Source organism: Canis lupus, chromosome 20 (assembly GCF_003254725.2).
Source record: "Canis lupus dingo isolate Sandy chromosome 20, ASM325472v2, whole genome shotgun sequence".
Lineage (NCBI taxonomy): Eukaryota > Metazoa > Chordata > Mammalia > Carnivora > Canidae > Canis > Canis lupus.
This window is the reverse complement of record NC_064262.1, coordinates 2,057,691-2,080,741: the sequence shown is the minus strand read 5'-3', so window position 1 is coordinate 2,080,741 and position 23,051 is coordinate 2,057,691. Positions and strand designations below refer to the sequence as shown.

At 49.0% G+C, this 23,051-nt stretch overlaps 1 protein-coding gene and 1 long non-coding RNA gene across 7 annotated transcripts in view; one reads left to right on the top strand and one right to left on the bottom strand.

Moving 5' to 3' along the window:
• Positions 1-1,171: 1,171 nt before the first annotated feature.
• Positions 1,172-3,898, bottom strand: LOC118351571 (uncharacterized). The gene is made up of 2 exons (XR_004807192.2): positions 3,575-3,898; positions 1,172-2,469 (listed from the first exon to the last, which is right to left on the bottom strand). It is a non-coding gene; the product is annotated as an uncharacterized LOC118351571 (long non-coding RNA).
• The window catches only part of MGLL (monoglyceride lipase), a 114,714-nt gene continuing 94,885 nt past the window's right edge, over positions 3,223-23,051 (top strand). Inside the window, exons 1-3 of one of the 6 annotated variants that reach the window (XM_049098372.1) lie at positions 3,241-3,380; positions 4,595-4,739; positions 10,125-10,212. In XM_049098372.1, coding sequence (XP_048954329.1) covers positions 4,685-4,739; positions 10,125-10,212 — 143 coding nt within the window. In that variant the 5' untranslated portion in view covers positions 3,241-3,380; positions 4,595-4,684. Of the gene's footprint in view, positions 3,381-3,932; positions 4,117-4,594; positions 4,740-10,124; positions 10,213-23,051 lie in introns of those variants that run through there. The other 5 variants (XM_025448083.3, XM_025448084.3, XM_049098374.1 and 2 more) reach the window with 5 other exon arrangements.

Genomic DNA, 23,051 nt, shown 5'->3' with positions numbered 1-23,051 from the left:
GCAAGCTCCTGGGTTTTTTGTGTTGCCTTAGATATTGTAGTCTTTGAGCTAGAGAAGCCAACAATCCAGAAATGTCATGGGCACACACCAAGCGATACCCAACCAAAGCCTGTTTTTCCACCTAAAGAACCAGGAGAGAGAAAGCTGAACAAGACAGAAAAGCTTCAGACATTGACCTTCCACACTAATCAAACAACACAGAAGTAAAACATTGCTCACTCCCACACCCACCAAGGCTGAGTAGGCAAGCTGGGTTTCTCGCTCTACCTGGGAGTAATGAAGCCACACTGCCACCTGCCCATCCCCTGGCCTACAGCAGTATTAGAGAGGACCAGCAAAGACAGAAGCTTTAAATAAGATCCAGAGTCTCACCATACAATACAAGACCAGACTATCTGGGTTTCCATAGAAAAACACACATCTCAGCAAGAACCAGAAATACCTGAAGTTGGATGGGAAAACACTGTATAGGAACGCCTGGGTAGCTCAGTGGTTGGGCGCCTGCCTTCAGCTTAGGTCATGATCCTGGGATCCGGGATCCAGTCCCACATCAGGCTCCCTGTGAGGAGGCTCCCTCTGCCTATGTCTCTGCCTCTCTCTCTCTCTCTCTGTGCCTCTCATGAATAAATAAATAATTTTGTAAGACAGTATATAGATGCCAACAGAAAGAGCAGTGATTTTAAGGCAGCCATGATAAAAATACTTCAAGGGGTGATTACAAACATGGCTGAAACTAATGGAAAATAGAAGGTCTCAGCCAAGGAGGAGAAGATCTACTAAAGAACCAAAGGGGAATTGGAGAACTGAAAAATTAGACAGCTGAATTTAAAAAGCTCAGAGGATGGGTTCAGAGGCAGAATGCAGGGGAGAGAGGAAAGAAGCAGTGAACTGGAAGACAGGGCACTAGAAATTACCCCATCTGGACAATGGAAAGAAAATAGGAAAACAAATGGAGTGGGCCTCAGAGACCAATGGGACTTTAACAAGAGATCTAACATCATACCATCGAGTCCCAGAGGGAGGGGAGGAGCAAAGATGCTGGGGAGGACAAGGCTAAAAGTCAAGAAAGAGCCACAACACTGAAGGTTGACAAGGGTGCTGAGTAGCTGGATGTCTCACCCATTCTGGGTGTTCATGTGAAATGGCATAGACTCAGATTCACACAAAAATCTCTAGGTGAGCACTGAAAGCAGCTTTATTTGTGATAGCCCCAAACAGGTAATGACCCAAAGTCCCTCAATGAACTGTGATTCAAGTTATAGAACATTCTCGAAATGAGAAAATTTTAGAAACAGGAGAACAAATTAGAGCCTGGCAGGGGTTATGGAAAAGATGGGGGTGGGAGGGAAGTATCTCTGCCTAGAAAAGACAACAGGATGTGCTGGAATGTTCTGCATCTTGACTTTATCAACGTCAATATCCTGGTTGTGATATTTTCCTACAGTTTCCCAAGACGTTACCAATGGGAACCTGGGTAGAGGACGCATAGCATTTCTCTGTGTTAGGTGTTAACAAGTGCATGTGAATCTACCAGTATCTCAAAATAAAAAGTTTACTGGGAAAAAAAAGAAAAAGAAAAACCAGATATACAACAGCACAGTCTCAATCTCTAACCTGCTGGTTTCCCAATCTGCTGACCACATACCACACTCTCATTTATGTTGGTAACCGAGCAAGCAAAACTTCAAGCTCACTACCCCCATTTCCACAGAGGCTCTGCTGACAACTTCAGCAAAATCTGTCCTCCAAACTTTCACACTGTCTATTTAAAGTTTTGGAATGTTGGAGCTGGAAAAAACTGAAACAACAGCTGCATACACAAGATGGACTGGTGGGCTCCGGGCCCCCCATAACATCTTTCAGATCCCCAACTGCCCGGCTTTGAAGAAATTACCATCCCAGTAAATACAATGTACTTAGCAGGGCCCCTGCCCCAGGGCCGCTGCCTCTAGACCCTGCCTGCACGGATGTTGCAAAACAGCCCCTCAGAGAAGTCATTTAGCTACGGCTTCTGTATAGCAGGCCTGGTGAACTGCTGGAGGCCAGAGAGCTGGCCAAGCCACTGGGCGGCACTTAGGACCCATAGCTTCTCAAAGGCTATTGTTTTATTTCTTAAGTTAGATCACAGGCTCTAAGCAGCCTTGGCCCCCTGCACGCAGACAATGTGACATTGAGATACCAGTTTCTGGAGGACAGCAGTTCTTTTCACCATTGGTATGGCATACAGTTATGTGAGAAAGAAGGAGAGGCACAAAGGCCAGCTGAGGTCAATGTGAGCTGGGGACGTTTGTCACACTCCTTGGGGACATAGGTATTGTTGCATTCCGGCTGCAGGTGAGGAGATTAAGGCTCACAGGACAAACGGAGAAGCTGGAGCAGGTGGTCTGGACTCTAAGTCCAGTGCTGGTTCCTGGACCTCCACAAGCTGCATTGCGAGTCATTCCAGATAGTGTTCAGATCTTCCTTGGCCTGTGTGGATGCACCAGAGATTTCCTTTCAGGGCCCACCTCTTGGGACCTGGGCACATTGCTGGGGACGGCGGTAGAGGGACAGGCCTACAGTCTGCTTCTAGCCCACCTCCTGGGAGGTGTGCACTCCCACCCCAGCTTTTTATGTGTGTGTCTCCCTGGGGGTGTGAATGTGTGTGTACGCGATATGAGTGTGTCTGCCCATATGTGCATGTCATGTTTGTATGCTTGTCGCTCTGTGTCTGTGTTCCTTTCTCTGTGTGTCTATGTGGGTTTGTGTATCTCTGTGGGTGTCATGTGTGTCTTCGTGTACTGAGCACCTATGTGTTTGTGTGTCTGAGGGGAGGTCTATGCACATGGCTGCATGTGTGAACACGCAGCGTCTACATGTATCTGCATATGCTCCTGTATCATCTGGGTGTGGGTCTGCGCGCACATGTGGTCTGCGTGCGTGTGCAGGCTGTAGCTGCGGTGTGCGCGTGTGTCCCTAATGGTGCACGAGGTGTGCTGCGCGTGGGTGTGGCGAGTCCTCCCCCCGCTGATCCTCGGGAGAGCCCGGCTGGGTTCCAGGCCTCGTGACGGTCGGGGCGGCCACCCCGGGGCGCGGCCTCCCGCCAGGCCGGGCGGGGAGGAGCGCGTGGCCGGGTCCGCGGGCTGTGCCCCCGCTCCTCCCCGCGGGCCGGGCACACGTGGGCCCCGGGCGCCGCCTCCCCGCGCCGCCCGCCGGTCCCGCGTCCCCACCCCCCGGGCCGCCCCCGCCGCCGAGCCGGCCCGGGATAAAGTGGCAGCGCGGACGCCGCGCCCTGTCGCCGCGGAGCCGGCGGCGCGCACTCGGCCCGGCACCGGCCCGCCGCAGACGAGGACCCGCGGCGCTCGGGGAACGCGACAGCGGCGCTCGTGCTCGTGGCCCCGGTAACTGCCTCCGGCCCCCGCCCCAGCCACCGGCGCCGTCCCCGGGGGTGGGGAGCAGCCCCGGGACCCCGCACGCTCCGCGTGGGCTCCCGCGGCCCCCGGGGCGCGCGCGTGTGTGCGCGCGCGTGTGCGGGCGCGTGTGCAGGCGCGTGTGCGGGCGCCCCCCCGCTCCTCGCAGCAGCCCCCAAACCAACTTGTCCCCGTCCACTCCGCCTTCCCGGTCCCCGCCGTCCCCGGCACCGCCCGGCGAGCCTCCCGGTCGGTTTCCCGTGGCTTCTCCAGTGACAGCTGCGGGGCTCCGTTCCCGGCGCCGCCGGAGACGGGCAGGAAGCAAAGTTTGTCCGGAGCCCCGGGGGCGACTTTGCTCGGGGACCCGCCTGTGTGCGTGTGCGGAGCTTCTCGGGGCGCGCGGGGCAGGTTGCCCGGCTGCCCCGGGCGGGGGTGCGCGCCGGCGAGCCCTCCGCGGGTCTGCGTAGGGAAAGCGGTGACCTGGGCTAGTGTGGGGCGTCGCAGGCGCCGCGTCCCGCCCCCGGGCAAGGAGCCGAGCCCCGGAGAGCGCGCCCGTGCCCGCTGCAGGCAGGCTCCGGGCTCCCGGCTCCCGGCTCGGGGGCGCGGGGCGCGGGGCGCGGGGACAGGGGCTCGGGCGCTGCTCGGATGCCGCCCTGCGACCGCCTGGCTCTGATCCTCCATGCTGCCGGGGTTGTGGAATGCAAAAGCCAGGACATGATGGAAACAGGTTTGTCATGGAATCTTTGGAATTTCAGGCAGGAGGAATTAATTGGAGTATCATCCACCTCATTATTGTGCCCCTTTGAAACTTCCTTGGGGATTTTAAGATAGATGGGTCTTCTTGCAGCTGGGTCTTTATACCCACAGAGCTGACTGTAATTTCCACTTGATTACAGCTAAAATAGTCTTTAAGATGAAGTTTCCTGAAATGATTTAAAATAAACACAGATGGGAAGGGGGGAAAAGCTGTAATGAGGCACTTAAAAAATAAAGTGAGCATTTTCTGAAGAACAAATGGGATTTTTCAGTCTTGGAGAGATTGCAAGAAATATATGGGTTTTTAAAAAATCTTTGAAATGGAGGGTTTTTTTTCTTTTTTAACTGCTTAAAAAAATATGACTGACACTGAATGAGGCTTTTCTCCCCATCCCTGTGTGTTTTGCCATATTTTTGAGTTTGGAACATGTCCTCTTTTTCCTTTCAAGGACCTGAAGATCCTTTCAGGATGCCGGAGGAAAGTTCCCCCAGACGGACCCCACAGAGCGTTCCGTACCAGAACTTGCCTCACCTGGTCAATGCCGACGGGCAGTACCTCTTCTGCAGGTACTGGAAACCTCCAGGCACACCCAAGTAAGTCTGCCCCAGAGTGCTGCCCGAGACGCACGGGGGATTGTTCTCGCCTGCCTCTCCTCCCACATCATGTAGCATCTCCTCCGGGGCCACTTTCTTCATGACCTACTTCACATGCATTTTCACATCAGGCACAGCACTGCTAACAAAGCTGAGATTTATACTTGATCTTTTTTTTTTTTTTTTAATTAAGAAGCAAGAGTTATGTTTTCATGATAACCACCAGGATACGGATATCTACCTTCCGGCAGTTTTCAAGAATTCCACATGACTTTATTTTTTGTGCTGGAGTGAATTTCCTGTGGTACAGGCATTCCTTTAAAATCAAACCCAACAACTCAAACCACCTCAGCAGATAGGAAAATCAAAACTGTATCTCTAGAGTAACCTTTGTTTTCTTTTCCTGTGACTGTGGGTTTCAGAGGTGTCATATGTGTACAAGGAGGAAGAAAGGGGTCTGGGTATCTCCTTCTGCTTTCTGGCCAGCTCCATTACTTTGTACATTTTCCATCAAGGATTTGTCTTGCTATTAGAAACAGGCGTTGGGACTATACACCATAAGACAGCTGGTCTCCTGCTGCTTCCCTCCTCTTGTACAAAACAGGGAAAACCCTCCTTGTTTGTGTTATTCAGGGAAAGAAATTATTTGTGGGGACCAATTTGCCCAGTGATGAGTGAGCGTCTCCTGTCCCATGGATATTTTACCTGCCTCGCAGGCCTCTGGTCTCCCAGGGGACACGGTCTGATGTGAATTATGTCTCTCCCTTTGTGTTTCAGTAATCACCCAACCCTAGCACAGCTGTAGAGTCTTTCTTACATTTTCAGCAAGGTGTAGGTAATCCAGGTAGCTAGCTGCACATTAAAGATATAGAGATAGACACTTTTAAAGCCCTGGTTTAAAATCATAGCTTCAGGGCAGCTGTACAAACTAGCTATCATAATGGGCTGGTGAGGGTTCCTACCACTTCTGGCAATATCTTTCTTGAAGGTTTCCTCGAGAAGAGAGTGTGTATGTCTGTGTATGTGTCAGATGGAGAGAGTGGGGTAGGGAGGGAAGGAGGGAGGGAGGAAGTGGGAAGGAGGGGAAGGGTTATCAAGCATTGTCATTAATTCTCCATTCTGACTTCTCCACTCTGACTTAACTAGCTGTAGAATTGCATGGTCTTGGTTCAATTCCTAAGAACTCTGTTATATATTTGATCAATATACAAAAACAGGACATAGAATTGAAAGTACACATTTTTAAACATCCAGGTCCTGGACTTTGGGGTTCCTTGGTTGAGTGGGGAGACTGTCTTAGTTCGAGGCCAATGAAATAAGGGTAAGGAGGGCCTTGGGTCTCCCACGGGGGCCATGCAGGGCGGTGGGCGAGTGGTTGGGTGCGAACGGCCGAACTGGCTGCCCTTTCTTGGCTGTGAGTGGTTTTCACAATCTCCACGCTGATGTGGTACTGTGGGCAGTTCTCTCTACTTCTTTGCTTTTGCTCCAGTTAGCCGAACAAACCCCTCCCCCCCTCCCCAGGGGGTAGTTTGAACTGAGCTATCTGGGAAGTCAGGGTTTATGTTGTGGTGGCCAATGGCAGTAAGAACATGGGTGGGTGGCCAAGGCAGTTGGGCCCTGGGAGCTGTGGAAGGAATGTGACCGGGAGGCCACTCCCTGTGTACGCCACCCCCCCAACACCCCCCCCCCCCACTACATTTACCTTCTGAAGGTCATACAGATCATAGGGAGCTGGGGCCAATGTCAGGAGTGATCTTCAAACCATCTTACCAGCAGTCCTGACCAATCAGAAAGTCTTGGAGGCCCCAATGTGGTAGCTGTTGACCCCATGGCAAGCAGCCCTGGATTTTGAGGAGGTTAGAGCTTCCCGGAGGAGGAAGCGGAGTGTGGGGAGATGTGAGGGCCTCAGGGCAGAGGTCTGTGCCAACTGGTGTGAGAGTATGTCCGTGTCTTCATAACTGGGAACAGCTGCTCGGGCAGCGAGCAGCTACTGTGCAGGCCTGCCTTCCTTCGTGGCCTGGGACATCTCCGTTGTTGAGTTTCAAGGCTGTAGCCTATTGCTGTCAGAAGGGGGAGGGACCTTAGGTCACCACTGGCCTCAGTGTATTCTCTCCAGGGAGTGTCCTTAAGGCCCTTTCCCCGGTTAAGCTCAGAGCTCTCTATGCCCTACCATCTGCAGGGAAAACCCAGACACATGGCACCTCCTCTCTGTCCTTCCACTCTGCTCCATTAAAAAAAAAAAAAAAAAAAATTTTGTTCTCACAGAGGACCTTGAGACCTCAGGAGCCACCCCGGGTGTCATCTGACGCAGAGAGTCTGCGTGCGCCACTCTAAGTTGCACTGCTTTGGGCTGGTTTTTCGGTCAGTGAGTTGCCTCCAGCTCCTGGGGCCTGCCTCCGAGCACCTGGAACGTTCTGCTGTCCTGCTCTTTTCGCTCCAGTCAGGCCTGCTGGGCTCCAACACCAGCGCTAGCGCTGCAGGTGGCTCAGAGCAACACTGGGTCACAGGTGTCAGCCTTAGCTGGGAAACCGGCCTAACCTGCTTGTGGAAACAGATTGTGTGTTTATAAATTCTGTCCAGCCTCTCACACTGGACCCTGAGAAAGAAGAAGACACTCCTTGGGATTGTTGTTCTAACGTGTGTGTGTGTGTCCAAACACGACACTGTTTTTAATACACGAGCCAAAGGCTCAGCTTTGAATCATTTCGCGCTGGAGACTTTTAAGCCTCCGTTTGGTAGTGTCAAGGCAAATGCATGTCCCTCTGGTAGTATTTACCGGGATAACAAGTGTTAGACTTGAGGTAGGGTGGAATTATCTCGTGTCAATCGAGTATCTCCTCTTAGTTGAGTATCAAATGTGTTCCCGGGTTTGGATTAGACTCTGCACACACCATCTCATTCAGACTTCACATTTGCCTCTATTTCCCCTTTACATGAGAGAACAGGCCCAAGATGACCGTAGCTGGATTCAGATCTGATTCCTCTGCTCCAAGGCAGCTGCTCTTCTTAACACATCCCAGTGAAACTCAGACTTCTGTCTTTATGAGCAGCGACTTCTCAATATGCTTCCATCTCTTATTAGGGCTGAAGATCACTTCACCCTGTGGGAAGAGTAATGGAATGATGGGTTCAACCTGTTTGCTCAGCGTTACTAGAAGTGGGAAGTGGGTCCGGATCCATTCCGAAACCAAAGTCTTGGGAGGCCCTGGGCGTGGCTGCTTCATCCTGATTGGGTGTCTGGGACCTTTCCAGGGCTGGTTCTTCAGCAGATTTCCAGCCCAGATGCCAGCAGGGAGACAGATGACCTGCCGCGGCAGGGAGGTGGGTTGCCTCGGGAGCTCCAATGCCCCTGTCAGGACACCACGGGGCCCTTAGGCCATGAGAGGACAACTGTCTGTGTAAAGCTCTGCGATGGTGGCCAGCCCCAAGTGCAGGTGTGGCTGCTCCACATGGTGGGAAACCGGACTCAGCAGGAGGATTCCCAGGCTTCCCCGGTTCTGGGGGCCCGATGAGGGCCAGGGCACCCCCCTGCAGCTGCATGACTGCAGCTGTGACCCAGCACATGGTTGGTGCCTGACTGCTCATTGGCAGAGCCGCCTGGCGGGGGGGGGGGGCGGCGGCGGGGGGGGGGGGGCGTGGGCGTGGGCTGATCCACAGGTCCCTGCCCTTCACCTGCCTTTAGAGCCGCCACTTCCCTCCCATGCACTTGGTCCCTGGGCAGCCCCTCAACCCTGAAGGGCTGATGAGCTTTCCTGTCCGCAGCGTCCGTGCTGATGACAGCTGGTTGCTGGGGGAGCTGTTTCACGGTGCAGTTGTCTCTTGTCCCTCTGCTGCCCGGGGTCCTGCCCCACGCAGCCCTGCCTGGACAATCTCTGGGATTCACAAGGGACTTGATTTTGCATTTCCTTTGGCATTTTGTTCCAAACTCACCTACATGTTCAGAGACCTTCCAGAACATAAGCTGCTGGAGTTCCTTCTCCAGACCTTGCTGGCTCTGTGCCCTTGCCCTGTCTTGCATTTGACTGCAGTTTTGGTAACCTGGCTTCTCCCTCCAGTGACCCCACAGCCCCACCTGCCCGGGGCACTGCTGCCTCTCCCCTCCCAGTTCTACCAGTCTGAGCTGTGTCCCAGGCCATGTGCAGGTAACACTACCTGCAGTGTGGTTTTCAGGACTTTCCTCTTGGTGACACAGAGTGGAGCACATGGCAGGAAAGGGACTCTCAAGCATCATGGGGCATTGTTTCTAGAACCTCCCCAAGTTCTCAGCCTTGGTCATTGTTGGTGGATCTAGAATCAATAAACTATCTCTTATTCCCCAAAGCGGGGCTCAGCTGACATCCCCTACCTCTGGCCTGGGTCACACTGATCCCTTTCCCCATGAAGCCTTCAGAACCTATAGCTGTACTGTTGAGCAATGCCACCTTAGGACACTTCCTCCCACCTATGCACATGTACCTGGAGATGAAGGGAGTCCTTGAAGCTGGGATATATTTAAATGCTGCAAAACACACTCCCTTCCCGCCGTCTTCATACTATCCTCCTCACATCAGCCACCAGCCCCTTTTCATGTGGCACCAGTGGCTCCAGAAGATAAGGGCTCCTCCCAGTCAGCTGGATCCAGGCCACAGCGATGCAGTCTCCACCATCTGGCTGGACATCATTTTGATCCCTACCGCCTCTGGGATTTTGTTCTTATAGATCAGATGGGCTTTCTCTGTGTTCCGGTCCCCCTTCGGTTTTCTAATCAGGTTGTAAGTCAGTTATTTAGTCCTCCCCTCCTGACCCTCTCCACCCCCCCCCCCCCCCACAGCCTACAGCATTGGTCCAGTGTTCTGGGCAACGTTCCATGAGTTTTGCTTACATCTTTGAGTGTTTCCACTCCTATATCTTGTGCTGACTCCTGCAGCCCTGATGACCTCTCCCCACTCTGAACTCCTGCCACCTGTGTGACTAGGTGTTACTGCATCACTTAGCTTTGGTGGCTGCATCCTCAGGGTGGGCCCAATCACATCCCTTCTTTGTTCTTAAAAGGAGCCATTTTGAACTCCATTCTGTTGGTCTCCATGGGTGTGACAACAGTCAAGCTCCCCCCACCAGGCCCAGCCCCTTAGACCTGCTCTCTAGTTGTGTTGGCATAGCTCTTGGGCTCTTCGGAAGCCTCTGTAGCAAGACAGGCTCTTAGGGCTTACCTGCCTGCTCCCCATGCTCAGCCATAGTCATGCTCTCGTTCACCAGCCAGTTCAGCCAACACCTAGTTATTGGCATCTACATGTTCCAGGCATTGTGTTGGGTACCAGGATGGGGAGAGGGTGGCAAAGACCTCTCCGTTTGATGAAAGGATCGGGGTAGATGAATACCTGGATAGTCATGATGTTATGTGGTCAGCCCCTAGGGATAAGACGACTGCTAAGCCCTGGAGAGCCTTTGTGCAAATGAGGAAAAGGAGTCCTCCCAGGCAGACCCAGCCCCTCAGGTATGTGGCTTGAGAAGCAGAACGTGGGCTGGGTTTCAGCTCCTACTCTTCATCTCAGCCAGTGCCCTTGACCTGCAGGAAGAGCATGTCAGGGGCAGGAACTGAGGCAGGAACAGGTGGACTGCACAAGGTGTTCTGTTTGGGAGCCTCAGCAGTGGTATTGCTGGGGCGGAAAGCTCCAGGAAGAAAGTGGCAGGAGCCTAATGAAGCCAGAGGGGGCCGGGCCCTGGGGGCAGGGTGGACAGGGAGGCTGCAGGCTGAGCCAGAGGCTTGGCCTTGAACTTTCATTCAGGGTGTGGGAGCCCCGTGGATAGGTTTTAAGAAGGGCTGTAGTCAGACTTGTAACTTGGACAGCCATCTGGTTGGAGGGATTTGCCATCATCCAGGGGACAGTTGAAGAGGGCTGATGTGATAGTGGCTCCTGTGATAGCAGTAGAAGGACTGAAGTTGCCTGCTCCTGATGATGCTGGCAGTAAAGGCGGGCAAGGACCCGTCCCAGGTCCTTGGGACCCCTCCAAACGACAGGTGCACAGGGAATGGAGGGTTCTCCTTCCCCACACTCCCCTTTATTATCTCTGTTCCGAAGATGTCCTCTCTGCTCTCTGATGGTGAGGACGGGGTGCAGGGGGGTACCCACCCCGTGGGACATCTCCTTGGAACATCCCTGGAATAAACCAGCAGGAGAAATGGAGGACAGAGGGCATGGCCAAGCCAACTGAATTCCCAGTAAAAGATTAATGGCAGGGACAAGTTCATTTTCAGGAAAGTGAGAAAGGAATCGTGTCTCACATTGGCTCTCCCCAAGGAGGGCTCTAAGAGGAAGCACCTTTGACTTAACGTGTTGTTTTACGAAATCTACACCTGAGCCCTGAGAAAGTAGACCTCACTCTGCATTTATAGCAACGACACTATTTTCAATCAGATTAATCTGTTTCTCAGTAGCAATTTGATTGTCTATTGCCTATTTTAAGAATTTCCAAAAGTCTCTTTCTCTTGTATGAGCTTTTGTTTCTCCTTCCAATGCTTGTGCCTAGTTTTAGTGTAGCAAACTGCCTTATTTTTAAATAGGGCATTTCTCCTGGGTGGGTGTGTTGTTGTTGTTGTTGTTGTTTAAGACTCTTCAAATAGCAAAGATCTTTTGACCAGAGGAAGGGCAGGCTGCTACTCTTACAGTTGATTTTTCTAACAGCTTCGTTAAGGGATAATTTCTTCCAGTTGCTATAAGAATGTTCTGCAGATACAAATCTGGCTTTGTTTTGCAGTGGAATCTAAGAAAGAAATAGCAAAATAAGCTGCCTTCTGAATAGCACTCGTTGTCCACCACTGTCTATTTATCGGCACCTTCGAAGTTTAGATCTTAATGCCAGAGGCACTTTGTCCGTGAATGCAAGCCAAACCATCACTTATTGTGTAAATGGAAGAAATGGTCTTGAGTGGTGCGAATTTTTACAGCTGAGATTACAAGACGACCCTTGTCCCTTATTTTAGGGTCATTCAAGGTTCTTGTTGGTAGGAGGTTCTTTTCATTTCCCACAGCCTTATTCCTTGGAGGTGGGGGTGGGGATGCTGATGGTGGTAGCTGAGGCACTGGGGGGTGACACTGTTCTCTCTGTGTTGGAGACACACTCAGCAGGGGGCTGTGTGGAGCCAGGAGGGTGGTGACAAGAGCTGTGAGCCGGGTCAGTCCATTTGCAGTTGCCCGATTTCACAGGCATCATGCCTCTCTCCCATGGGCTGACCGTTCAGTTTTACTCTTGGCATCCAGAAAATACTGTGAGCAGTGATGAAAACCTGTGCCTCCCCTTCCTCAAAAAGGTGTAAAGGAGCTGTTTCTCACCAGGATCACAGCTCTATCAATATTCTGGAGGGAAGGAAAGGAAGGAGGGAAGGTGGGAGCGAGGAGGGAAGAGGAAGAGGGGGATGGACAAAAGGAAAGAAAAGGTTTGGGAAACTGTATTTTCAGCTGGTGTTAGGGTTCAGGGGACCTGGACCTTCTGTGTCCTTGACAAAGTTTCCTAAAACAGAAGTGTTTATGTTTCACAGAGCAGGATTAATAGAGATGAGGATGGAAACGGATCATTTTGTGAAATCGCACCTGTGCTACTTTGAGGGCCCTGGTGCATCTGTCCCCTCATGCTGCCACCTTTAGAGAGCAGACATCCATGGAATGGCCCAGCGCAAGGCTTAGATTACTGAGATGGTGCACGCTTCCCCCACCAAATTGCATGCTAGCCAGTATCTTGTTTCTCGGCACACGCGTGTCATGTCCCTGGTGCCTAGAATAATGGCCAGCCCTCCGCAGGAGCTTCATGAATGTGTGTTCATGAGTGAACAATCTTCTCTGAGAGAGGAGAGAGCGTGTGAGCATGTGACTACCAGAGCTCTCTCTCTTCTGGTGGAGGAAGTCAGACTTGAGCGCTAAGGTTTTCTTAGAGTTCCCCAGCTCGCCACAGCCCTGGGACTTTACCCAGGTAGGTGGTGGAGACTTTCAGGGGGTTAGAGTCTGACATCATGGGTAGGTTTTCTTTTGACATCATGGGTAGGTTTTCTGGAAAGGAAGATGGATCACAGGCTCCAGCAGACTCTTCCCCAGCAGACTGGAGTTCAGAGGGCAAACATGAGGTCACCTAGGGGGCTGCATGGGCCCAGGGCCCCAAGTTCTGACCATGCTCTCTCCTCTGTACCATACTGTCTCCCAGCAGTTGCTCCCACACCTTCTTCTTATGGATTTAAGTCACAAGGTAGCCCTTCGCAGTAGAGATTTCAACAGATGTCCAGTTTGGGGCAAGGCTTGGAGGGAGAGGTCTTGATTGGCCCCCTCCTGGCTCACTGCTGGAAGCCATTTGACGACATCTGCATTCTGTTTTCAGTGGTTAGAAGCGTGTGGGCACCTAGGTGATGCCCCAGGATGCTTAGTAATGGGGGTTGATGGACTTCCAAAAGATGGCAGGAGACTCACTGAGAGGCCCTACGGGAAGGGGAATAAATTCGAGGAGGAAGAGAAGCCCAGGAAGCCTCTAGGAGAATAAGAGAAGGATGTGGTGGAGGAGGTGTGGGGCCCCCCAGTACAGGGGAGGTGGGAGGAGGAGGAACAGAAGGAGAAAAGCTTGAAGGCAAGGAGAAAACTGAGTCTTTGATCTTGCATAGCCTCTGGTTAATCCCATCTTGTCAAGGCAGGTCAGTTTCCCCAGGCCACTTGCATGCATCTGGGTTAGAGAGGAAAGATCTTGGCTAGGAAATTGCTGCCCTTAGATATTTTGGAAGTTTTGCTCTGTTTATCCTGTTCAGTTGATCTTGAAAAGACATGTTTCAGGGAAAGCTGGTCTTTCTGGGATGCAAAGCAGGATAGCCCAGTGGAGAACAGTATAGACCATGGAGCCAGACCGCGGAGAGCATCCATGTGGATGAGGTGTGGGGCTGTGTATATTTCTTGACCAATTTCTGCACGTTTAAAATGGGGAGCACTAGTACCTTTGCCCTACGGTGGTTGCACAGGTCAGGTTTAAGTGTCAGAGTTCATGCCTGGCACATAGTAAATGAGGTGTGAGGGTGGGCTCTTATTACTTAACTTGATCTCTTTGGCTGCCTCTATCATCAGTCTGGCGGGCTGTGAGGAAGGACTATGTCCTGGGCTTGTCTGTTACCCACCATTAGCCCCTACATCCCACCATCCTGGTAAGCATCAGCCACATAAGCCTTACAGGGAAAGCAATAATGATCCTTATTATTTTTTTTTTTTAAAGATTTTTTACTTATTTCTTTAAGAGCGAGAGAGAGCAAGCAGGAGGGGGACAGGGTGTCAGGGGCAGACAGAGAGGAGAAGCAGACTCCCTGCTGAGCACAGAGCCCGAAATGGGGCTCCACCCCAGGACCCTGAGATCATGACCTGAGCCAAAGGCAGATGCCTAACTGACTGAGCTGCCCATGTGCCACGTGATAATGATCTTTACAGATTCCACTTTTACTGCTCTCCCTCATGACCTTAGGCTGCATGCTTTCCCCCAGTGTTCAGCCTATTTATTATTTTCTTTTTCTTAACAGATAAAATAAAGTTCTGTTTTGGAGCACCTGGCTGGCTCAGTCAGTGGAGCATGCAATTCTTGATCAAGGGGTCTTGAGTTGGAGCCCAAGTTGGGTGTAGAGACGACTTAAAACAAAAATGCTTTAGTTCCATTTCAGTGAGATTTCAAACCCCCTAAATAACAGAACGTTAGTAGAAATAGATACTGGCTGCTTCATTTACAAGGTAAAGGAAACAAGAAAGCTGTAAGGAGCCGTTGGTGGTGAAATTCTTTTTGAGATAACAGGACAATGAGACACTTTTATCTCATGCAAAACCTCTGTGACAGTGTGTGAGGTGCACTCTCAATTGGCCAGGAAACCAAACAAGTCTTAGCAAGTAGGGCTGGGAGTCAGTGCCAGCAAACCTGAGTACAAGCATCCACTCCATTTCCAGTAGGCTGTGTCTCAAGATATGTCATCTTGGGCGTGTATGTCTCCTTTGGTCCTAATAGTGTATCAGGTTGTGTGGAAATTTTCTATTGCAACAAATGTGACTAACTGGTACAAGTGCTGTCCTGCCATTTATTGCATCTGGAGTGAGCAGGGCAGTCTGGGGTGCAGTAGTAACCTATGTTACTACTGTATGCTGTGTAACAGCATTTCCTTAGCTCATGAGTCTGTGACTGGCAATTTGCTCTGGGCTCAGCCAGACAGTTCTTCTGCTGACCTTGGCTGGGCTTCCTTATGCATCTGTGGTCAGCTGCTGCCCCTTCAGCACTGACGCGCCAGCGAGGGACTTACTGGTCTTGGATGGTTTTCCTCACATGTCAGGTATCCGTGCACTGCTGGCAGGAGCACCTCGGTTCTGCTGCATGTGGTTTGACACCCTTTGTCAGGCTAGCTCAGATCTGTTCTGGGGGTGGCAATGTTTCAAGAGCAACAGGAGAGCAAACCCCAGTGTGCAAGTGCTTTTCAAGTCTCTGCTTGGGTGAAGTGTGCAAGTGTCCCGCTGTCAGAGCAAGTCAGTCGGGAGGCGGTGTGCAAGGGCACATCCAAGGAGCAAGGACGAAGGAAGGACATGTTTTGAGGTCACTTTTGAGATTCTATCACATGGGGAAAAGATCTTTGTCCTTAGAGTCAGGAAACCAGCCTTAAAGTTTTATTTCTGCCTCTGCTTGTGAGTAACTTTAGACAAGGTATCATCCCTTTGTCCTTTAGGCAAGTTCTCGGAGGGTTTTGCATTTTATACAACTCTAGGACACCTTGCATCTTATGATGATGGAACAACTCCTGAGCTTCTCCAGGGTAGAAGTCACAGTAATTTTTTTTTGTTACAGAATTTATTTATTTATTTATTTATTTATTTATTTATTTATTTGAGAGTGCGCGCGTGCACGCACATGAATAAGGGGAGGGGCAGAGGGAGAGAGAGAAGAGAGAAGAGAGAAAATCTCAAGCAGACTCCATACTGAGTAGGAAGCCTGGCCAGGGGCTTGATCTCATGACCCTGATTTTATGACCTGAGCCGAAACCAAGAGTCGGTTGCTCAGCCGACTGCGCCCCCCAGGCGTCACCCCCCCAGTCATGTTCAGTGTTATTCTCTCTTCTCCAGTGCTCCTGCCTTGTAGAATTTCATTCTTAGTACAAAATAAGGGATTTAAACATGTTTTTTGAATAAATAAATGAACTTCTTATATTTAGAGTCAGATGATTAGGTTAGATGATTCTCCAAAATTCTTTCTGGCATGGTTTTCTAGGAAAAGAACAGAATATTTCCACTGAGTATAGATCAGAAGGGCTAACTTTTTGTTCAGGCAATGGAGCACCAAAGTCCAGATGTGTCCCCGAAGGAGCTGGTAAAACCTAGATTAAGAATATTCCTTCTAGGTAATCTCCTGAGATACTTGATCACAGTGTTGTAGCCAATTTAACTTGGAGGTGAGATTCTGTATGTGAAAACGCATATATGAGTGGGGCCTGCAGGACGGCAGAAAGAGTTTTCCATTTTTAGCATCAAAGTCAGAGGGGACACCAGGATCTGGACATGAGGACGGCCTCCTTGTTTGATGTGGGAGATGATTCAGCAGTATTAACTGAGCTCCAGATGTAAGCTCAGTGGCTTGCTAGACAGCATTGGAGAGTCCACGGTACGGCCCAGAGACTCGGGCCTGTTTGAGTGCGCACCTCCGATGCCACAAGTTCCTTCTGAACACCTTGCATGAGTGTACCCCATTCTAGTTTGGCGGTACAGAAATGAAGTGGCTCTGTCTCTGCCTTCAAAGACACCTGTGCACATGTATTGAGGCAGTTCTAGGCACTGTGGGAGTTTGTGGGGGCCATGCACCCTGTTTGGGGATTTCAGAGGAAAGTGTAGGTGGTGACTTTAAGCTGTCTTTTGAAGGTGGAAAGAGACAGTCCAGGTGGGAGGGAGCGCTTTTGTACAGGCATGGAGGTATGCTCTGAAAATGGCAGGTGTTCTTCAGAAACTGTAGCCTAAAGCAGAAGATGAAGATGGAATGGTTTGTTTGGGAGTCTGGATATGAATGGCTACTGTGCCTACTGGCTAAGGATACCACAGCAGAATACCACAGACCCAGTGGTAGAAACAACAGAAATTTATATTCTCACAGTCCTGGAGATTGGAAGTCTAAGACCAAGTGCTGGTATCCTGGTTCCTGTTGAGAGCTCTCTTCTTGGCTTGTAGGCGGCCACTTTCATGCTTTATCTTCACGTGGTCTTCCTTCTATGTGTGCGCATTCCTGGTGTCTCTCTTCTTATAAGGGCACCAGTCCTACTGGATTAGGGCCCCATCCTTATGATCTCATGGAACCTGAATTACCTTCCTAAGAACCTTATCTCTAAATACACTTATACTGGAAGTTAGGGCTTCAACATATAAATTCTGGGGGGATGCAATTGTAACAGCTGTATTTGCCATGCTAAGGGATTTGGGTCTTATTGTGTGGGCCGTGTGGGAACCATTATAGAGACAGAGATTCAGTGAACGTGGTTATTGTTTACCATCTAGTACATTCAGAGCAACTGGAAAATCTTCCATGGCTGAATTTGGATGTGGATCCTAGCTTTTCACATTTTTGCTTCTCTGTGGTTTCATGGTGGAGGCCTCAGCCTGTCTGAAGTTGCTGTGGATTCATCCTTCTCCTTGATATGTACTACCTAAGACCTTCTAGTCTCAGCTGACCCCATTGGCCAGCTGGCTCAGACATAGGAGTGGGAGCAGGCCAGGGATAAACTCTGTCTTTACAGAGTCAGGGCACTGTACAGAGCCAGTATTTTACCCTCTCTGTAGCCATTCCTGCTTCTTCTTTACTGATTGCTGTCCCCAGGGGTACAATTCATGATTGCTTTCTATCAGCAGCAACTATTCCATTCTCCTTACCCAGGGTCATTTGCAGCCAGGGCTGGCTATAGGCCCGGTCTTCCATCTATGACACAAGAAAAAGCAGGGCAAATTAAACCTAAAGCAAGCAGAAGGAAGGAAATAATAAAGATCACAGCAGAAACAAATAAATTAGAGAGTAGAAAAACAAATAGATAAAATAAACGAGTTCAAATTTGGGGTGTTTAAAAAGATCAGCAAAAGTGACTGATCTTTAGCTAGACTGATCAAGAAAGAGAAGACTTGAATGGCGAGGATCAGATATGAAAGAGGGACCATTACCAATCTTTCATGATTACAAAAGATTGTAGACGAATACTATGAACAATTGTCTGCTGATCAATCAGATAACTTAGGTGAAGTGGACTAATTTCTAGAAAGATGCAAACTCCTGAAACTGACCTGAGAGAAATAGAAAATCTGAATCAACTTACAAGAGACTGAATTAGTAAGTGGAAAACTACCCACAAAGAGAAGCCCAGGCCCAGGTGGCTTCACTGTTGAAATCTACCAAGCATGTAAAGAATGAATATCAATTCTTCACATAACTTTCTAAGAGAAGATGAAATATTTCTTGTTCTAAGTGGCTAGTATCACCGGGATACCAAAAGCAAACAAAGACATACAATAACATAAAATAAACAGGGGTGCCTGGGTGGCTCAATTGGTTAAGCACCTGCCTTCAGCTCAGGTCATGATCCCAGGGTCCTGGGATTGAGCCCCACATTGGGCTCCCTGCTCAGTGGAGAGCCTGCTTCTCCCTCCCCCGTGGGCCCCTCTCCATGCCTGGTTCTCTCTCTGTCTCAAATAAATAAATAAATAAATAAATAAATAAACTTAAAAAAAAAAGAAAACAAAAAAAAACTATAAGCCAATATTTCATATGCATATAGATGCAAAAATCTTCAGTAAAATACTTGCAAATGGAACCCAGCACCATTACACAGAATTATGCACCATTACCAAGGGAGGTTTATCCCCAGAATGCAAGGGTGGTTTAATATCTGAAAAGTAATTACTGTAACACACCATATTGATAGAATAAAGAAAAAAGATAATCAAAAATATGTAGGAAGGGCAGCCCCAGTGGCGCAGCAGTTTAGCGCTGCCTGCAGCCCGGGGTGTGATCCCGGAGACCGGGGATTGAGTCCCACATCAGGCTCCCTGCATGGAGCCTGCTTCTCCCTCTGCCTGTGTCTCTGCCTCTCTCTCTCTCTCTCTCTCTCTCTCTGCATAAATAAATAAATATATTTAAAAAATATGTAGGAAAAGTAGTTGATAAAATCCAGCACACTCTCATGATGAAAATCTGTAACCAACTAGAAGGGACTTTCCTTCTAGTTGGTGAAGGACAAACTAGCATCAGACTCAATGATGAAAGATGATATGCTTTTCCCTAAGGTCAGGAACAAGATGAGAATGGCCATCTCCTCACTGCTCTTCAGCAGTGTATTGGAGGATCTAGTCAGGGCGGACAGGCAAGAAAAGGAAATAAAAGGCATCCAGGTTGGAAAGGAAGAAATCAAACTATATTTGCAGATGACATGATCTTGTATATGGAAAATCCTAAGGAATCCACTAAAAAACCATAAATGCATGCGACAAGGTTGCAAGATACAGGCTGAATAGACACAAATCAGCTGAATTTCTACACACTTGGAGTGAACAATCGGAAAATGAAATTAAGAAAACAACTCCATCTACAAGAGTATCCAAGAGAGTAGAAACACTTAGGCCTAAATTGAACAAAAGAAATGTAAAATTTAGGGCAGCCTGGGTGGCTTAGCTTAGCAGGATCCGCCTTCGGCCCAGGGCGTGATCCTGGAGACCTGGGATTGAGTCCCATGTCAGGCTCCCTGCATGGAGCCTGCTTCTCCCTCTGCCTGTGTCTCTCGCTGTGTGTCTCTCATGAATAAATAAATAAAATCTTTTTTAAAAAATGTGAAATTTATATTCTGGAAACTGCAAAACATTCTCAGGGAAATTAAAGAAAATCCAAACTAGTAGAAAATATCAATGGACTAGAAGAAAATATTGTTAAGATGGCAATACTCCCCAAATTGATCAACAGATTTAGGGCAATCTCTATCAGAATCCCAGGTGGCTTCTTTCTAGAAAAAGCACAAGTAACAAAAGAAAAAATTGATAAGTTGGACTTCATCAGAATTTCAAAGCTTTGTGCTTCAAAGTACACTCTTAAGAAAGTGAATAGAATTAGGAGAAAATATTTACAAATCATCTATCTTATAAGGGAATTGTATCTAAAATATAAAAAGAACACTTACAACTCTTGAAAAAAGGCAAATGACCCAATTAAAAAATGGGCAAAGACCTGAAAACATGTGACTAAATGGCCAATGGGCACATGAAAAGATGCTGACCATCAGTTGTCATCAGGGACATGTGAGTCAAAACCACATGGGCTATCACTTCACACCCACGAGGGTGGCTAGAATTTAAAAGACAGTAACAACTATTGGCGAGTGGAAAAATCGGGATCCTCACACACTGCTGGAGGGAATTTAAATGGTGCAGCCAGGTTGGAAAAACAGTCTGACAGTTATTCAGAGGTAAAATGCAGTTACCGTATGACCCACCTGTTCCATTCCCAGTTATATACAAAGGCGACTGAAAATGTAGGTTCACCTAAACACTTGTACATGAATACTCATAGCAGCATTATTCCTAATAGTCAAAATGTAGGAACAATCCAAATGTCTGTCAGCTAATGAATGGAAGAACAAAATGTAGCATATCTAGACAGTGGAATATTATTTGGGCATAGAAAGGAATAAAATACTGATACATAGGACAACAGCAGCCTAGTCACCAAAGACCACAGATTATATGATTATATGATTATATTATATGATTTCACTTATACAAAGTATCCAGCATAGGCAAATCTACTGAGAAAGTAGATTAGTGAAGTAGATTAGTGATTCTCGAGAGCTGGAGTGGAGGTCGGGGAAGTAAGGGGTGATAGTTAATGAGTGTAGGGTTTCTTTTTTGGGTCAATGAAAATGTTCTAAGATCGATTATGGTGATGCTTGCATTATTGTGTGAATATATTAAAAAGTGTTGAATTTTACACTTTATGAGTGAATTGTATGGTCTGTGAATTACATCTTAATAAACCTGTTACCAAAAAATGCAAATACCTAGGGAAATGAGTTAAGGAACATTATGCAAATATTTTAAGTGATGTTTACCATAAAAATCCAATAGTAGGGAAAGTTGTTTAGGAGATAACGATACATGGGAATAACAATACAAAACTGTGAACTCAGCCATATTAAAAATATCATCATGGAAAAACGACTAGGAATATGAATTGCAGTCATTGCTAGGTTGTGGAATTGTGATGGGCAATTTTCATTCTATTCTTCAGACTTTTCTTGTTTTCTTCACATTTTCTAAAAGAAGCAGTTTGTGAGAAGGCTGTGGAGGACTTCAAAACTGAACCAGGTCTTGAAGGGTGATAGATCTGAACAAAGAGGAAAATATGACCCTGGCAGGACTGGGTAGCCTCACAAGGCATAGTGTGGACAGAGAAAATGGCTGGAGCCCTGAAGGACAAGGCTCTAAAGGCAGGTGGCTGTCCCATTGGGAAGGGCTCATGTGCCTTGTTTGGACTCTAACTTGCAGGCAGCGAGGAGGCTCTGAGACTCCCTTGTTGGGAAACGGTGGGAGTTAATACAGGGAGAAGAGTGGAGACTGCTGCTGAGACATCCATAGCAGATCCAGCAGCAGGAAGTATGTAGAGACCAAAAATAGTAGGTAGTCAGAGAGCACTGTCGTCACAGGGGGAACAGCAGGCCCCTGGCTTTGGCCCCTGTGGACAAGCAGCTGGCCTGAGAGTCCCCTCTCCCCAGCTTGGGTGGAATCAGCCACAAAGTGTGGAGATTGAGGAGACATAACTCCACCATGACATTCCTTCCTCTTCCTTTTTTTAAAGATTTTATTTATTTATTAGAAAGAGAGAGAGTATGAATGGGGGAGGCACAGAGGAAGGAGAAGTAGACTCCTTGTTGAGCAGGGAGCCCAATGTGGGGCTCAATCCCAGGACCCTGGGATCATGACCTGAGCCAAAGGCAGATGCTTAACGGACTGAGCCACCCAGGCGTCCCATGGCACTCCTTATAGCTCTTCTGAAAATGATTTGGAGACTCCCAGAGAGAGGGGTGTTGGATGTCAGTAGGCCCCTGGCTTTCATGCCTCAGAGAGAAAGCCTGCATGTCCTGCAGCATCTGTGAGGGAAGAGACAAACATGTAGCTATAACTGTCCATCCATGCAGCCAGCCACCCACCCTTCCATCCTCCCATCCATCCCCTCGTGCGTCCATCCATCTGTATGCCTCCATCATCCATCCGTCATCTATCTACCCATCAGATTCACTCAGCAAACATTCACTGAGCACCAACTTTGTGCCAGGCCTTTTGCTGGGCCTTGAGAGAGAGAGAAACCATTGAGACCCCATGGTCCCCGCCTTTGGAGGACCCACAGGACAGAGAGAAAGGCAGGAAGGCAAACCACTTGTACATGTGCCAAGGCCCAGTGGGATCTGGGCTCCAGGCCAGGTGCTTTGCTTGGAGAAGCTTAAGAGCTTCACCGAGTGTTCTCCCCTCACAGCCCCAGCTCATATCCTGCCTGGCTGTTGGGTGCATTCAGAACTCCACACACCACATCAAAGATGGGCATTGTCAGCTTCCATCTCGACTGGCACCCGCCAAGAGTTGGGGAGAGAGCCTGACTCATCTCTGTGGCTAAACCTAAAAGTGCAGCAGTGAACTTACTTGAACACTCTTTGAGCCCATATCATCTTTGGAAAGAGGAAGGAAACAGATCTACAGAAAGGTCCAAGCCTGAGTCTGATGCCTTGCTAGATACTTTTTTAGGCTTTATCTCCCTGAATCTCGTATCACTGTAGATGTTTAGAATCATCCCTGCTGCGTTATTGATTGAGAAACTGAGTCTCAGAGAGCTGCATGCTCATAAATGGCAGAACCAGCATCTGAACCAATATGTTTCCTTTAACAGCTGCCTAACATGCAGCTCTGCCTCATGAAACCCTTCCAGAGCCATTCCTATAATCCCACCATGTGCATAGGTCCTATTCAGTGTTCACCATGACCCATGGAGGTAGGGATGATGATCCCATTTTACAGACAAAAAGATTGAGGCTCAGAAGGCCACAGTGGCTCTGATGAAGTCCCACGGTGGGATGACTGGTCTGTTGTGTGAGCCCATGGTCCATGGTCCATCTACCCCCTCCCGCCACACCCCACAGATGTCCAACTCCAGCGTGTGCTCTAATCAGGCCAGCCTGGCTGCAGCTGCCTGTTAGGATCATAGCTCAGAAGCCTCATGGTGCCTGCAAAATTGTGACTGTTTCCCTTAAATCCATCACTGTGTGCCTGTCTCACCTCTCCTGCA